The 18348-nt window shown below is 39.5% G+C and overlaps 1 protein-coding gene across 1 annotated transcript; it reads left to right on the forward strand.

The window, feature by feature from the left end:
* Nucleotides 1-1096: 1096 nt before the first annotated feature.
* On the forward strand, nucleotides 1097-16502 carry LOC104118652 (uncharacterized protein At2g39795, mitochondrial). The gene is made up of 3 exons (XM_009629953.4): nucleotides 1097-1413; nucleotides 12914-13248; nucleotides 16068-16502. The coding sequence occupies exons 1-3, from the start codon at nucleotides 1126-1128 to the stop codon at nucleotides 16249-16251; spliced, it is 807 nt and encodes a 268-aa protein (XP_009628248.1). The 5' UTR covers nucleotides 1097-1125; the 3' UTR covers nucleotides 16252-16502.
* The last annotated feature ends 1846 nt before the right edge of the window (nucleotides 16503-18348 follow it).

Below are 18348 nucleotides of genomic sequence, written 5' to 3' on the forward strand. Positions count from 1 at the left end.
GGTTCAGTTATACCTGCAAAATTTTCTAAGTTCAAAATATCCTGTGACCTATCCGAAACTCACCCGAGCCCTCGGGGCTCCAAACTGAACATGCCCACAAGTCTAAAAATATTATACGGACTTGCTTGTGCGATCAAATAGCCAAAATAACACCTAGAACTACGAATTTAGTATCAAATCAAATGAAATTCTCAAGAACACTTTAAAATTCATATCTTCTCAACTGGACATCCGAATCACGTCAAATCAACTCCGTTTCTCACCAAATTTCACAGACAAGTCTTAATATATTATAATGAACTTGTACCGGGCTCCAGAACCAGAATACGGACCCGACATTAAAAATGTCAAACATCAATCAATTCTTGAAAACAAATAAATTTTCAGACTTTTAATTTTCATAAAAAAATCATAACTTGAGCTAGGGACCTCCAAATTCAATTTCGGGCATACGCCCAGGTCCCATAATTCGATACGGACCCACCAGGATCGTCAAAATATGGATCCGGGCTCGTTTACCCAAAACATTGACCGAAGTCAACTAAAATCAACTTTTAATGCATAAATTCTTATTTTCATCAATTTTCAGCATAAAGCTTTTCGGAAACTTGCCCGGACTGCGCACACAAATCTAGGAGGGTAAAAATGAGATTTTTAAGGCTTACGAGCGTAAATTCGAGTTCTAAAACATAAGATGACTTTTTGGGTCATCACATTTGTTCCTTTTAGTATCGTCCATATATGGAGGAAGTGATTCTTAAATAATACTTTCCTCCTTTTCATTTTTCATAAATACTACAGTTAATGCCTATGGGAAAGCGGAGAGGAGAGAAAAAGGAAAATATGTAACTGAATCCCCTAATTTAAGGTACTAATAATGCATTATATATGGAGATAGACGACAGAGAATAGGGAAAGAGGAGAGGAAAGAAAAAAGAATAATATATAACTAAATTCCCTAATTTAAAGTACTAATAATGGATTGTATATAATTTATAAATAATCCTTATATAGGACGGGTAATATACAAAACTAGGACAATTTTGATAAATAAGTTTCAAATATTATATAGGAAGCAACAAATACCAAGTTTTTCACAAAGTATGGTTTTTAAGTAATAGACCTATGACTGAACTTTCAACAAGGGCTAAAAGAGAAATTTCGGCACTCGCCACTATTCTGTCCCCAACTCCAAGGCCTAAGGCACTAAAAACAGAGTTAACAAAAGCTCCGAAGGAAAAAAAAATGTTGCGGAAGGCTCTAACATGCGCCGGAAGCGCACTGCAACAACGACAGCCATGGCGCACAATAGCATGGCGGCGGTCGTCGAGTGTTTCCTCAGCCGTCAACAGTATAATTCTCCGGTCCCTTAAAGACCACTATCTTGAAGTCTCCAAAATGACCCCTCCTCCGGTTATCTACCACCCTGAAGTTCATATGTGTGCATTCATTTAACTGAATAATGTCTTCTCTTCAAGTTAGAATTTGATAATTTTTTCCAAGTTTAAATCTTTTGTGTATGGGGGTCACCGGGTCAGTGCTGCGTTTTTTTTTTTTTTTTTGTGTGTGTGTGTGCGTGTGTTATTTTTTTTTGTGTGCATATGGAGACTGTATTGAAGGATTGGGGTTCATTTGTTAAATTTATGATAAGAAAAGGTGATTGATCCTCTTTACATAAAGTGGGGAGCAGTGGAATATAAGCTAGTCCATCCGTCCCCCAATTTATGTGAATGTGTCTGAGTTAGCATGTAGTTGTCTGAGTGAGCATGTAGTTTAAGAAAGAAAGGAGATACTTTTGAAACTTGTAGTCTAAAACAAGTCATAGATAATGTTGTGGCTATAGCCTATAAATTATCTCATTAATTGTAAAATGGAAAGTCTAAAGTTAAATTATGTCTAAATATAGAAATGTGTCATTCTTTGTTGGATTAATAAAAAGGAAATGTGTCACATAAATTGGGATAAAGGGAGTGTGAGTTAAAAAATGGTTATGATAAAGGAAGTGAGAATGGTGGTTAAGAACTTAAGAGAGAGAGAGAGAGAGAGTTGAGGATGATGGCTCAAAGGAGGGTGTAACATTTTTGCTTTTAGTTTTTGTTGGGTGGATTCTCTAGATACTAGAGTAATTCTTGAGTGAGTGAAGAAGGTATCAAGCACAACGGTAAGGGTTAAGGGTACACTGAACTATGGACAACTCATTCAGTTACAATGGAAGTATGTAATTGCCCTAGTGAGCTAACATGATATGCATACAAGGTGAATGCAGTTTGGCAATAGTGTTCTCCGGGTAGCAGCTAGTGTGTATACACCCAAGTACAATATCTATAGGTAATACAATAATGTAAGAACACGGGGTTGAATTCTATCTCGGTGCAGTGAATATCAAGCTAAGCAGCTAAAGAGCGATCTGTGATAAAGAGCATTTAGCATCTTGCCTCAAGCTACATAGCCACTGCCACATAAGCTTGATGGTTACTGTTATAGGGTCAATTTTTTTCCGTTTTGACACTGCACGACAGTCACACGACAATGACTCAGCCCTCTTCCTTTTTCCCTTACGTTTTGGTTTGATACTTAGAATATAAAAGGCAACAGAAGCTAGACAAGGCACATGAATTACTTCCCAACTTTGTATTAAACTCGTACTACAAAGAAACACGTACAAAAGCCTTACAAAAAAAGCCAAAGACAACCAACTCTCTGCCTAGTCTAAGCATATATATGCAAACGTTTTTGGCTCACAACCTTATCCTAACCTAGCAGTTGACATCCCCAATTGCAAAGGAATTCAAGCTGAAAAACAGGAAACTGCCCAACTGCCTTGCATGCGCGTGGCACATGGGCGCATGCTTTGAATTTTGACGTCAACATGCCAACTCTTATCGTGTCTTCGCGCCATGTCCTCGTGCAGCATGCCTTGCGCGCATGTCTGCCACTGCCGCATGCCCAGCTTGCCCATGACACTGCCTTGCCCGCGCCCATCTGCCTTGCCACGCCCTACCTTAGCTTGCCTTAGTTTTTTCAGCCCTTGCTATGCTTTTGCTGTCCGTTGCCTTTGCCTTGCCATGGCCAATGCCATGGTCTTGTCATGCCTTGGCACCTAAGCCACATGCCGTCGTGCCACAGTCCATGCCTATCAACACCTACCCATGTCGGACTGCCTTGTCAACATGATGCCACAGTCATCATAGGGCCGTGCCGAGGTCCATCATGTAAATCCCTCGTCACGCCCATGCCATATTCGATCAATCAAGTCGAGGGGCTAACAAACTTCCCCTACCAGATGAGCTCGTCGCCTCGACGAGGCAGAATCCAGATACGCCTGATTTGATCCTGAAATTGCCATAGAGACGGTCCTTTCTCTCAAGTTGCATCACACTCCTGCTTTCCCCTCCATTGAACCAGGAACTCTGTCCGCCTGTTCTTTTTGCATTGACCTAGTTTACGGTGATCCAAAATCTTCTCAATAGTCTCCTCAAATTGTTTGCGCTCTATTGGAGGAGCACGTTTTGGCATCGCTCTTGAAGGATCCTCAGCATCTTCATGGAACCATTTCAGGAAACTCACATGAAAAGTTGGGTGAATTTTGAGACGTTCCGGCAGATTAAGCTGGTAGGCCACTTCACCCACTTTCTTTACAACTTCAAATGGGCCGTCATACTTTGAACTCATACCAAGATGACGCGTCATGCTACTGATTTTCTTCTCAAATTTGTGTAGTAAGCTTCAGCAACACCTTGTCACCAACATTGAACTCCAAAGGCCGCCTATTTCTGTCAGCATTCCTTTTCATTCTTTTAGCCGCTCTTCTCAAGTTGTCTCGCGCCTCAGCCAGCAACTCATGCTTGTCGCGAGCATATCTATAAGCAGCAAGACACTTGCCCCCTGATTTCAACTAAGCAACTTCCAGCGGTGTGTCAGGCTGTCTTCCCAACACAATCTAAAAAACAGACTCATTTCAGTTGCCGAAGATCTGTGCAAGTTGTAACAAAACTGTGCACTGTCTAGTAACTCAACCCAGTTCCTCTGATTAGCAGTCACATAATGCCTCAAGTACTCTTCAAGCAGATGATTGATACGCTCGGTCTGCCCATCGGTTTGTGGGTGATTTGTAGTCGAGAATTTCAAATCAGTCCCCAAGATTTTGAATAAAGCAGTCCAAAACCGGCCTGTAAATCTCGGATCGCGATCACTCATAATATCCCTTGGAACCCCAAAGTGTTTCACAACATGCTTGTAGAATAATTTCACATACAATGGATCGTTCACATCACATAACTTGATTGTATCCAGAAAATCAGATTCATTTCGAGTAAGTGCATAAGTTGCAGCAAATACCTCTTTGCGACTGAGTGCATCGGCAACCTGATTTTATTTTCTAGGTTTGTGCACCCAAACGAAGTCATATTCAACTAAGAACTCTTGCCACCGGGCCTGCTTCGGACTCAATTTTTGTTGAGTCTTGAAGTATGTATTAGCCACGTTGTCTGTCCGCACCACGAACTTTGTTCCCAGTAAGTAGACTCGCCAAACTTGAAGGCAATGAATTACTGCAACCATCTTTCTCATGTGCAGAATAACGTTGCTCCGCATCGTTCAACTTTTTTCTTTCAAATGCAACTAGATGATCCTCCTGGACCAACACACCGCCAACAAGATAATCTGAAGCATCAATATGCACTTCAAATGGCAAATCAAAATCTGGCAGCTTCAAGATTGGTTCAGATGCAATGGCCTCCTTCAATGCATTGAAAGCTTTGTCACACGAATCCGACCAAACCCATTTGACATTCTTTTTAAGAAAATCCGTCAAAGGAGCAACCCTTTTTGAATTGCCCGCAATGAACTTCCGGTAATAATTTGCCAAGCCCAAAAATGATCTAAGTTCCTTTATCCCGCTTGGTGCTTGCAAATCAACTATTGCTGGCACCTTCTTTGGGTCCATCTGCACTTGGTTTTCACTAACCAAATGACCTAGAAATTTTATTTCGCGACTTCCAAATTCACACTTCTCCATCTTGACATAGACCTGATAAGCTCTAAGTCTTTCCAGCACTTCCCTTAAGTGAGACAAATGATCGTCAAGGGTCCGACTATAGATGACTATGTCGTCTAAGTAAACAACTACAAAGTCATCAAGATACTCGTAAGGAACGTTGTTCATTAAATTACAAAAAGTTGTCGGGGCATTGGTTAGCCCAAACGGCATTACAAGAAATTCAAAGCTACCATATCTAGCCCCTCGGCTATCCTAACCTGCCAATGGCATGACCTTAGGTCTAACTTAGCAAAAAAACTAGCCTTGGAGAGCCTGTCCAGCAGATCTTGAATCAAAGGGACCGGGTACTTGTTTTTGACAGTCACTTTGTTCAACGTCCTATAGTCAACACACATTTGCAGCGTACTATCATGCCTTTTCTGGAACAAAACAGGAGCACCGTATGGAGCCTTCGATGGTTGAATCAACCCAACATCAAGTAACTCCGACAATTGCTTCCTTAATTCAGTCAGTTCCATGGGCGACATGCGGTAAGGAGGCCGCGCAGGCGGCAGTGATCAATCTCCCTCCTCGATGGTAACTCCCTTGGCAATTCTGGAGGCATCACATCTTTGAATTCCTTCAGCAAATCTGCAACACAATCCGGGACCTCAATCTGCACATCTGGCTTGACTTCAACGAGTGCAGCGAGGTAAGTCTCCTCACCCCTCTTCAAGCCTTTCTCAAATGCAATGGCAGAAATCAAAACAACAATCCCAACGTTATTTCTTTCATCCCCGTAGGGCCGAATACCTTTCACAAAGCCTGGGTTTGTCTCCTTTATGAACATAAGTCCATCCAAATGAGGAATTGGAACGACTTTGTTCTTCTTCAGAAAATCAATTCCCAATAGCACATTGAAGTCATCTAATGGCACAACAGTCATGTTGAACTTTCCAGACCAATGGCCCAATATCATCGGGACATCTAGCGCCACCCCATAACCAGGTTGCGCCTTTGAGTTCACAACCCGTACTCTTGAACAATTCTGGAGGCAACAAAGGTGTGCATGGCTCCGGTATCAACCATTGTCACGACACTCTTGTTTCTGATTTTCAGATCCGCATACATTAGTGTGGAAAAAACATCAGCCAAATCATCCCCCGTAGCATTCACTTATGCAACATCTTCCTTGGCAGCATCTTCTTCATCATTCGCCATAATTACACAAGCCAAAGTGTTCAACAGCCGCAACAGATTCACATAAGCAGCAACTTCCTGTCCCTTTCCTTGTTTCTCCTCTTCAGCAAGAAAAACATTTATTTTTCCTTGATTTGGACAGTTTCGTGCATGATGTCCAGGTTTTTGACATGTCCAGCAAACCTTTTCACCACTCGTTGGCTTGTTTGTTTTTGATGAAGAAGCATCCATCTTGCCTTTGCCTTTGTCATTTCCATCTTGCTTCCGATTGTCCTTCCAGTCCTTACTCTTCTCCTTTTTCTTTGACTTAGAAGAAGAAACATGATTAGAAGTTAGACCAATTGAGCAAAAATCCACCATTGCATCCGCTGCCGCAATTGCACTAGGCATATCTTTAACTTTCTGCCTACGAATTTCGTTTTGTGCCCAGCCTTGCATTCCGAAAATGAAATTGTGTAGTTTATCCTCATCCGACATGTTTTGGATGTCGAGCAACAAGGATGAAAAATCCTTCACATAGTCCCAAATAGAACCAGTCTGTCTTTAACTACTTCAAGTGATCCCTAGCAACCCAAGACGAGTTGCTAGGCAAGAACTTATCCCTCAGCGCGTCACGAAGTTTCTCCCAAGTATCAACCTTGGGTCTGCCAGCACTTTCATCGTCTGCATTTTTCGTACGCCATCACAACAATGCATCTCCTCTGAAATAACGCACCGCCATGGTCAATTTGTCCTTTTCTGGGACGTGAGCAGTAGAGAAGTAATTCTCGAAGTCCCATAAGAAGTTTTCCAGTTCCTTGGCGCCTCTCATGCCATCAAATGCCTTTGGCTCTGAAATCTTAATTTTGGTGTGTTCTTCACCTCCTTGGGGCACATTTGCAACAACCCGTCGAAGGATCTGAATTTCCGTCTTAAGATCCTCATTTTCCTTCTTTAATTTTTCCAACTGCCCTGCAACAGTTTCGTAGAAAGCCTGCAATTCCACTAGTTGGGTATCAGCACTCTCACGAACGTGTTGAAGTTCTGTGTTAACACCGTGGATCTGCGTCAAAATATCCACCAGATCCACAACGTCATCAGTTATTCTCACCAGCGCCTCCAACTTCTGAAGTCTTTCACGAAGTTTTGCATTTCCAGCCATGATAATTCCAAGATCTTGCCGACGTTGCTTCGTTTTGGCACTGCACGACAATGACTCTGCCCTCTTCCTTTTTCCCTCACGTTTTGGTTTGATACTTAGAATATAAAAGGCAACAGAAATCAGACAAGGCACAGTTTACTGGAATTACTTCTCAACTTTGTATTAAACTCATGCTACAAAGAAACACATACAAAAGCCTTATAAAAAGAAGCCAAAGACAGCCAATACTCTACCTTCACAAGTCTACCTAGTCTAAGCATATATAGGCAAACGTTTTTGGCTCACAGCCTTATCCTAACTGTGAGAAAGCACGGGAGAAAATATATTATTGATATTAGTATTTCAATATAATACAAGAAGTCCTATTTATAGCTATACTCTACAAAATACATATTACTCCTATTCCAATGTGGGACTAGACTTACTTATATACATAACTGTGAACTAACTAACACTCCCCCTCAAACCGGTGCATACAAATCATATGTACCGAGCTTGTTGCATATATAACCAATACGAGGACCAGTGAGGGACTTGTGAGAATATCTGCAAGCTGATCATTCGACTTTACAAACTTTGTAGCAATCTCTCCTGAGAGTATTTTTATCTGACAAAGTGACAGTCACTCTCAATGTGTTTAGTTTTCTCATGGAACGCCAGATTTGATGCAATATGAAGGGCAACTTGATTATCGCACACAAGTTCCATTCGGCTGATTTCACCAAATTTCAAATCCTTGAGCAATTGATTTCACTATATTCTGTTTCTGCACTAGACCGAGCAACTACATTTTGTTTCTTGCTATTCCAAGACACCAAATTGCCTCCTACTAAAACACAATATCCATACGTAGAACGTCTATCAGAAGGTGATCCTGCCTAATCAGCATCTGAGTATCCAACGATCTACTCATGACCTCGATCCTCAAACAATAACCCTTTGCTTGGAGCCGATTTTATATACCGAAGAATGCGGACAACTACATCCCAATGACTATCACAGGGAGAATCCATAAACTCACTTACAACACTCAGGAAAAGAAATGTCGGGTCTAGTCACTGTGAAATAATTTAATTTACCAGTCAACCGCCTATATCTTGTCGGATCGCTAAGCGACTCCCCCTGTCCTGACAGAAGTTTAGAATTCGGATCCATCAGAGTGTCAACAGGTCTGCAACCTGTCATTTATGTCTTCTCAAGAATGTCTAAAGCATATTTTCTTTGTGAAATAACAATACCTGAGCTAGACTTAGCAACTTCAATACTTAGAAAGTACTTCAATCTGCCTAGATCCTTGGTTTGGAAGTGCTGGAAGAGATGCTGCTTTAGATTGGTAATACCATCATGATCATTGCCAGTAATAACAATATCGTCAACATAGACTACCAGATAAATACAGAGACTTGAAGCAGAATGCCGATAAAACACAGAGTGATCAACTTCACTACGAGTCATGCCAAACTCCTGGATAACTGTGCTAAACTTACCAATCCAGGCTCGAGGAGACTGCTTTAGACCATAAAGTGACCGGCGCAAGCGACATACAAGGCCACGGGACTCCCCCTGAGAAACAAAACCAGGTGGTTGCTCCATATAAACTTCATCCTCAAGGTCACCGTGAAGAAAAACATTCTTAATGTCTAGCTGATAGAGAGGCCAATGACGAACAATAGCCATGGATAGAAGAATGCAAACTGATGCTATTCTAGCGACGAGAGAGAAGGTATCACTGTAATCGAGCCCAAATATCTGAGTATATCCTTTGGCAACAAGACGAGCCTTAAGTCGATCAACCTGGCCATCCGGACCAACTTTGACCGCATAAACCCAACGACAACCAACAATAGATTTACCTGAAGGAAGAGGAACAAGCTTCCAAGTACCACTCGTATGTAAAGCAGACATCTCGTCAATCATAGCCTGTCGCCAGCCTGAATGAGACAATGCTTCACCTGTAGAGTTAGGGATGAAAACAAAGGACAAAGAAGAAAAGTATAATGTGGGATGACAGACGTTAACTTAAATCGACATAATGAAGATTATGATTAAGTGTGGTCTGTATACCTTTTCGAAGTGCAATCGGTGTACTAGGAAGAGACAAGTCCGCAGTAGGAGCAGGGTCAGGTGCAGGACGAGAATCAGCTGGGCTTGATATTGGGCGCGAACGATGATGATGAGTCAAGAGTGGTGTTCCTGTGACTGGGGATCTAGGAGGAGCAACACTAGACTCCTCAACGGTTAGTATGGGTAAGACTTCTGTGGCTGAAGGTGGAGGAGGAGCTATAGTAAACTCTTCATAGGTTGGTATAGGTAAGACCTCATATATATATCATGGTGGTCAGAAGAGGTAAAGAAAGGTTTAGACTAAAAAAATATGACGTCAGCTGACATAAGGTACCTACGAAGATCAGGTGAATAACAACGATATCTCTTCTGAACACGAGAATAACCAAGGAAGACACACTTGAGAGTACGATGAGCTAACTTATCTTTCCCAGGGGCTAAGTTATGAACAAAACATGTGCTCCCAAAAATATGAGGGGGAAGAAAGTATAAAGGTGACTGGGAAAATAATACTGAATACGGAATCTGATCCCGGATGGGAGATGAAGGCATCCTATTAATCAAATAACAAGCTGTGAGAACTGCATCGCCCCAAAAATGCAACAGAACACGAGATTCAATAATAAGTGTGCGAACAGTTTCAATAAGGTGCCTATTCTTTCTTTATGCAACCCTATTTTGCTGAGGGGTATAAGGACAAAATGTTTGATGAATAATTCCTTGAGAAGTCATAAACTGCTGAAACTGAGTTGAAACTGAAAGGATAAATATTCTAAGGCATTATCACTGTGAAAAGTGCGAATAGAAACACCAAATTGATTTTTGATTTCAGCACAAAAATTCTGAAATATAGAAAATAACTCGGAACAATCTTTCATTAAGAAAAGCCTAGTACATCTTGAATAATTATCAATAAAACTAACAAAATAACGAAATCCCTAGGTTGAACTGACTCTACTAGGACCCATATATCAGAATGAACTAAAGAGAAAACAGACTCTACATGACTCTCAATACTACGCGGAAAGGAGGCTAGGGTATGTTTCCTAAGCTGACACGACTCACAATCTAATGTAAACAAACTAGATAAACTACGCACCATCTTCTGAAATTTGGATAAACTAGGATGTCCTAAATGTCTGTGAATTAGGTTTGGAGGATCTGTAACTAGACATGCTGTGGAAGGATTGAGTGAGTTAAGGTAGTAAAGGCCTTCTGATTCATGCCTTGTGCTGGTCGTCTGCCCCGTACTGCGGTCTTGCATAATAAAAGAATCATCAATAAAATATATAGCACAATGGAGGACACGAGTCAAACGACTAACAGATGCAAGGCTAAAAGGACAGCCAGGGACAAAGAACAGAATCTAGGGAGACAAAAGATAGGGGATTAGCTTGTCCAACTCCTTTTGCTTTAGTTGACACCCATTGGCTAAAGTAACAGTGGGAAGAGACTGTGAATATACAATATTTGACAAAAGTGATTTACTACCAGAGATGTGATCAGAAGTGTCTGAGTCCATGATCCATTGTCCAAGAGTACGAGACCGGGAAACACAAGCAAAAGAATTACCAGCAACAGAAGTATCAGTCTGAGCAACCGAGACTACTTGTGGAGATGTCTGCTTACTTGCTCGATACTAAAGGAACTCATTATATTCCCCTTCAGGTAGTCTCGGTCTGGGCAACATAAGCATTTTTGGGTGGACGACCATGTAAGGAATAAAACACTTCACGAGTGTGTCCAAGTTTGTGACAATAAGAACACATCGGCCTAGATCTTCCAAAACGACCTCCTCATCGTCTATTCTCCATAGTTTGAGATGCCCGATTGTCCACTGTCTGGGATGCGAGAACAGGGGAGTCAAGTGTCTGTGATGAAATCACTGGGTGACTTGGTGCTGCAACAAGGCAGAGTAATCAAGAGAATAATTCATCAACTGTGGGGACAGTCGGACTAGCCAGAATCTGGTCGCGTAATGAATCAAGATCATTAGGAAGTCCAGCAAGGGTAAGAACTGGAAACATCTTCTGCCGCTGCTCTTGTTGCTTTTCAAGACTAGCAGAAATTGGAATCAACTTTTCAAATTCCTCCATGACTGCTTGTACTTGTCCCAAGTAAGAGAAAGAATCAACTGTAATCTACTAAAACAGATGAAAGAAACATTGTAGTTGCCGGAAATTTACTGTAGCTGCCGGAAAAAATCAGTGTAGTCGCCGGAAAAACTCAAAGTGGTCAGAATCAAACGAAAACAGTCGGACAGCCTAAGCCACATGGTCTTGTCATGCCTTGGCACCTAAGCCACATGCTGTCGTGCCACAATCCATGCCCATCGACACCTGCCCATGTCGGACAGCCTTGTCAACATGATGCCACCGTCATCATAGGGCTGTGCCGAGGTCCATCATGTAAATCCCTCGTCACGCCCATGCCATGTTCGATCAATCAAGCCGAGGGGCTAACAGTTACACAAGCCTACATGCTTTTGTGCAATGATATTTGATTATTTGTAAATTGTGTTAGATATGAGTTTTTTTGACTTCTGTTGATGTGATAGTGAATATTGGTCAAGATGGCGTTGAAATAAGAAGCATGGCTGTTTGCATTAGGTTTAGGGAGCACAGAACATCAGTTGTTTATTTTTAGACCTTTATGCTGGTCTCTAGGAGCCAGATGTTTGAGCACTTCTATAAGACTAGCTTTAAGGCGTCTACTTCCTAGACTTACTGCGAGGAGGGAGTTCTTATGCAAGTCGCTTTTGTAGACTTGGATTGTCAGTGGTGTTAAGTTATGGACCATAAAGATGATTCGAAGCCATGTGTCCATAATGGCAGAAATTCCTCGATTATGGCACAAATTATCAATCTATTGTGAAGCTTGTGTCTCAGGTATACTAGTAAGGGACTAGTGTTGTACAGTTAGGGATTACAGTTTTTGTGTTTACACACTTCAACTCACATATGTATTAGCAATAACTGTGTAGGATAGTCTTATAAATTTATAATAGTTCTTCTCTTAGGAAATATGGGGTGGGATGGCAATACGATGCAATAAGTTGCCATGATGCTGGGTGCAATTTTGTTCTTCTGGGATCTGTTAGAGCTTGTGAGTGAAATAGATAATTATGGGGGATTGTTGTGGGAAGAAAATTTTCAATGGAAAAGTGTAAACCATGTCTTTGTTTTAGTGTACGGTTCTTCTTGTACCTAGAAAAATATCATCTAAGATTTATTATCAAAACACCCAAAAAAGAAAAACAAAAAGGAACGATCAATGAAATTTGAATATATTCTTTAATTGATTTTGTTACTGTTTTAAGTGATAGCCTCGTAGATGATGACATCCATACCTAACACTTGCAATGAAGGTCGTGATGCTTAAATCTGAAGCAATATCTTGTCATTGAGTATGGAATTTACAAACTTCAGTTTTAAATTTTATTTAAGCTTCAAATGATTTGCTGCTATTTGTGACAACTCCTGTTAATGTGATTTTTGATTTCCTTTTTGCATCTTTCGGGTGATTGACAGAAAGTTAGCCCTCCTACTCCATTCACTGTGGTCAAGGGGGCACTTGATCAAGGTGGTCCCGTTCTAAGACGAACACATGGAAATGAGGAAATCAGTATCTCTGTCATGCGGTTGGCCAACATTATTCCTGGAGGTGGTGGAGCTGAGGAGGAGGATGGTATCAATCAGCTTTTTCTACATGTTGATATTTCAAAGCCAGGACAGAAGGAATCTCTGCATTTTCTTTGCGGGCTATATCCAGATGCTCTGGGAATACACTCGGTTTCATTGAGGCCAAAGGCTGAGTCTACTGGGTTTCTTGCTGTTCCAACCAATTACAGTGGCCCAGTTTTTCAGTAAGTCTTTTTCCGATGCTTGTTATGCTGTTGGGTTTGGCTGTACCCATTCAGACATCATGACCTAGTTGTCTTGTCTGTTCATTCTTCTGTATACAAGACGATTATATTTGGATGTTTGGCTGTCCGTCTGTTTCTACTGATTCAGACACCATCACCTAGTTGTTTATTCATTTGTTCTATATAAAAGGCGATTGGATTTGGATGGATGGAAGTCCAAAATTCAAGCTCCTTAGTTTAGTGAGACACCAATTGATACAAAAGTGATTTTTTTTTGAGTCCCATATTTGATAGCATAATCAAAATTCTTAAGCACACAATAAAAAATAATGGCACATTTTATTTGGTGGGCAGTGCTTTTGACTTGCTGTGCAACTGGAGTACACTATACAATAGATAACTGCTGATTTATGTTTGCTTGTCATGTTTCCGCAGTTTCTCGTCGATAGAAATCTTATTTCACCCATGTATTCATTCATTCATTCATTCATTTAGGTAAATAGTTTCTTTTTCCTTTAAAATATCCTGAACCTGAACTAAAAATTGCCTGAACCTGAAACCTTACAATCCCATATCTTTCCATCAGGATTGTTAGAAAATTATGGATAACATGTATCTTGTAGAGATAAGTGATGCAACACACCATATATCTTCCTAGCATTCAGATCAAGAAAGTAAAATTCGAATTTTTTTTCTGTCTGGGCTTTAAATGCCTAGATTACTTATTCTTCTTCATCTAGGTCAGGGTTTTGTAAGAGGAATGATTTAGGATAAACTATCATAACCTACTACAACACGCCGTAGGATATTTTTAAATTTATTTTGCAAGGAGAATTTCAAGTTTCTTTCAACTGAATCTGCATGAGTATTATCACTATTCGTGAATATGCATTAAGCATTTTTGCATGATAACAGTGTAGAATCAGAGTAGGGGTGTATCAAGAGAGTCAAGATTCAACACTTTAATCAAGAGAAGGAGATGGACGCTCGTACTAAATGAATAAATGATGTTCTAACTAAAACAACACAAGGTTATATAACAATCAATCACAAGCTATCCATTAGGAGTTGATTGGATTAGAATGGAAAGGAAATGAAGTAGAATGACCAGAATGAGAACAATGAGTAAGATATACTTATAGAAAAAGAGTAATGAGTAAGATTACATAGATTGACTTGAAAATGCACCATTCTTTCTTATCCATTCTTCCCTTCCATTCCCAGTTCTTAAATCAATCTGTTCCTTAATCTAACTTTTCCAGTATCGACCTGGTTCTTATATGGTTTTTTTCTCTTTTGATTTCTTGTTGGGTAATTGGGTTCACCCAGGTAACGATGTGATGCCTGAATGGTCTTCCAGTTACACTTCATAACCCTACATTTGATTTGAAAATTATTTGGGTGTTTACTTCTGTTAATTCGGTTCTTCCACACAATTTGAGAATGCAATTCATTGACCACCACTTCTTTGCTTTTCAACTTCTCAAAACTTTGATGGATGAGAGTCAATAATGGAAATGGTAGCTAAGGGGGTACTTGGCCTTGAAAAATATCTTTGAGGCAGAAGCGTGAGCACCGGAGCCTTCATATATGGGTAACATCAAAGTAGATGGCCGAAAGACTATTCTTGGCCAAGTAGTATCTTAGTCAATATTTAAAACAAAAGTAGTATCTGTTTTGTTGCTGGTGCAGTGTGAATTTGTCTTAAGTTGATTGGATGTGAACAACTCTGAACTCTGATGCAGCCACCTAGGAATTTGACCCAAGCAAATAGTGAAGCATTTTGATGATCTGAAAATTTATTCTAGTAGCTTATGAGCTATTCTCGGTCACCCAGTTTGCAAAAGTGTACTAGATAAACCGGAAGAAAACAAGGTTTTTATGGCCAGTGTTGAAACAAATGTTACTATTGTTGTTTAAGGGATCTGTTCCTCTCGGCTGTCATGGGGGTTTATCTAGGGTGTATGCCGACCTTCATGGAGACACATGTTCAGAAATGTAGACTTGTTAAATTGGTTGTGATAATTAGAATGATCAAAGTTATAAACAGTGCATGGTGCTGGTACCTGATCATTTTGAGTATAGTTAAAGAAAGAGAATATGTAGGAGTAAAAGAGTTAACTGGGTAAGAAAGCCACCTTGGCTTATGTAGGAAAAGTGAGATATCTGTCAGCCTAGGATGAATCCGGAATTTGGACATTCTTTGTTTCATGTGTTTTGGGATGGGTTCACACAATTCTGTTAAATAAATTATTTACTTTTCTAGAGGTTCTTCGTTGAGCAATGGAATCAACGGTTTGTGAGCATGGATCATAGACACCTGCTGAAGCTGCTTACAAGGAGAAGTTTTATTAGTTGAAGATGTTGTTTGCTAAAACCCATTCTCTTCGATCTGTGCATTTGTATGTTGTCAATGAAAGGGTAACTGTTTTTTCTTAACTCTTTTAACTGAGCTGTTTAGATGTTTAGATCAACCGGAGTGGAATTTTAATTATCTTGCTGTTTTAATGTTTACTTCCTGTTTTTAATGTCTGATATTATTCCAGTTTCTGATTTATCAAAAAGATATTGTTGTTCCAGTTTCACAAGGGCTTGTTCTCTTTTGGATGTTGTGTGCGATTGAGTTTTGTTTCTATATTTTTTCTTTGTTCTCAAACAAGATGACTCTACTCTGATGTATTTATGCATTTTATATTATTCATGCACAAAAAAGGTCAAGTGGTGGAGGGCCTTTTGTTGTTAAACAGTGGGTCTAATGTGCAACTGAGACTTGGAAACTTTGTGAAGTGGAACATCTTATTTATTTTATGCAAATGCAGAGATATTGATGAGGCAATGAGAGATGCACTGCATAGGTTCATTGAAGAGCGAGGAATTAATGAAAGCCTCTTTCCATTTCTACAAGCTTGGCTCTATGTGAAGGACCATCGGAATCTTATGCGTTGGTTTAAAACAGTTGGTTCACTGGTTAATGACAGCAAACAAGGATCTTCTCATGCCTAATCTTCGTTTTGATGGTTCTTTGAAGTGGTTTGTGTACCATAGAAAAGTGCAAGACTTCTAAAAATTGTCTAAGCGTATTGGAGAGTCAGAGAGTTAATGGAAGGTAAAACGGAAATAGTTATATGCCCGCTTGAAGGTCTTAGTGAATGTATAGTTTGCTTGTGACAACTTTCAATTGTCTTGATCGTGGAATATCATTGACACATTGGGATCGTTTTGATGTTTTGAGAGACCATATGCTTTGTTTTCTATATCAAGGCATGATATCGAGGTATCTATCATTGCTATTCCTTTGTCCTATTTTAAGTGGCCTAGTTTGACATTGGTTGTCATTCAAAAAATTGATACATCTCAGGGAATGATATAGTACAGTTTACCTATTTTTGATGCTTAAAGTTTGTATGGTAAAGAGATTTTTGATTTCATATCTTTTTATCATTTGAAGGGTGCGAAATTTTTTACTTAATCTTTTTTATTATTTGAAGAGTGAACAATTTTATACCAGATTTGTAGCATAAAACAACTGGAGGGAAGATTTGTATTGCAAAAACATGGGATCAAATGATACCTCAAACCAATTGTCAGCCGGGGAGGTGGTGTGGTGGGTGGGGAGGTTTGGATGTTAGCTCAGCTACTATCAGCTTTTATGTTAGGGGTGGCAAATGGACAGGGCGGGTCGAAAACGGGTATAAAAATGTATAATTATCCGACCTGATTCATATTTAATACAGGAAGAAAATGGTTAACCGGTGGATAATATGAATATTCGTATTATCCATAGCTTCTTGAATATGATTACTTTTGGGAGAAGTTTTAGTCTTCTGAACTTGAGTAATCTCCAATTTGAATATTTACAAATGTAAAAGTAAACTCAATGGTTATTTATTTTTAAGTGGATAATATGGATTTTATCCATATTTGATACATTTATAAAAAGTTCATTATCCTACCCATTTTTTAATGGATAATATGGGTGAATAACTATTATTTTATTCATTTTGTCACCACTATATGTCATACTGAAATGGTTCCTCAGCCAAGGGACATGATTGGGATTGTTGCAACCTCAACCATCGGCTATGAATCTCGGGTTTGAGCTTTGGGAATAACGATCAAGAGCTGTATAACTTTGGGTTAGTATTGCGTTGGGCTCTACATGGATCAGTTAGGCCTTTAGTTTGTAGAAATGGTGGGGAATAAAATATGGTATTTAATTTTTATTCAGTATTTTTTATGTTGAGCAAAAATAACCACTACTCTATTAAAATTAATACGAAAAAGACGTTATCTTTTCTTCATGAGTGCTATGTAAATATTAAGGACATGATGTCCTTAACATTTACACTGCACACATAAAGTTAAGGACGTCGTGTCCTTAACATATACATTGCACATATGAAGTTAATGACATGATATTCTAAAGTTTAACAACGGAACGTGCAAATACAGGACACTTTGTCCTTAATATTTACACAACATTCATGAAGTTAAGGACACCATGTCCTTAATATTTACACAATACTCATAAAGTTAAGGACACTATGTTCTTAACATTTACACTGCACATATGAAGTTAAGGACACAATGTCCTTAACATTTATACTGCACACATAAAGTTAAGGACACAATGCACTTAACATTTAAACTGCACATATGAAGTTAAAGACATGAGGTCCTAAAGCTTAACAATAGAAGTTAAGGACATGGTGTCCTTAACATTTACACTGCACACATGAAGTTAAGGACGTCGTGTCCTTGACATATACACTACACATATGAAGTTAAAGACATGATATTCTAAAGTTTAACAACGGAAGGTGCAAATACAGGACACTTTGTCCTTAATATTTACACAACATTCATGAAGTTAAGGACACCATGTCCTTAATATTTACACAATACTCATAAAGTTAAGGACACTATGTTCTTAACATTTACACTTCACACATGAAGTTAAGGATACAATGTCCTTAACATTTACACTGCACACATAAAGTTAAGGACACAATACCCTTAACATTTAAACTGCACATATGAAGTTAAAGACATGAGAACCTAAAGCTTAACAACAGAAGTTAAGGGCATGGTGTCCTTAAC

The sequence above is a fragment of the Nicotiana tomentosiformis genome, chromosome 5 (assembly GCF_000390325.3).
Source record: "Nicotiana tomentosiformis chromosome 5, ASM39032v3, whole genome shotgun sequence".
Lineage (NCBI taxonomy): Eukaryota > Viridiplantae > Streptophyta > Magnoliopsida > Solanales > Solanaceae > Nicotiana > Nicotiana tomentosiformis.

What these genes read in the sequence shown, in the direction of transcription:
- LOC104118652 (XM_009629953.4), top strand. Translation starts at nt 1,126, where the DNA reads ATGACTGAACTTTCAACAAGGGCTAAAAGAGAAATTTCGGCACTCGCC. An exon ending in CCAAAATGACCCCTCCTCCG is followed by an intron (nt 1,414 to 12,913) that starts GTTATCTACCAC and finishes GGTGATTGACAG; the next exon opens with AAAGTTAGCCCTCCTACTCC. An exon ending in TACAGTGGCCCAGTTTTTCA is followed by an intron (nt 13,249 to 16,067) that starts GTAAGTCTTTTT and finishes ATGCAAATGCAG; the next exon opens with AGATATTGATGAGGCAATGA.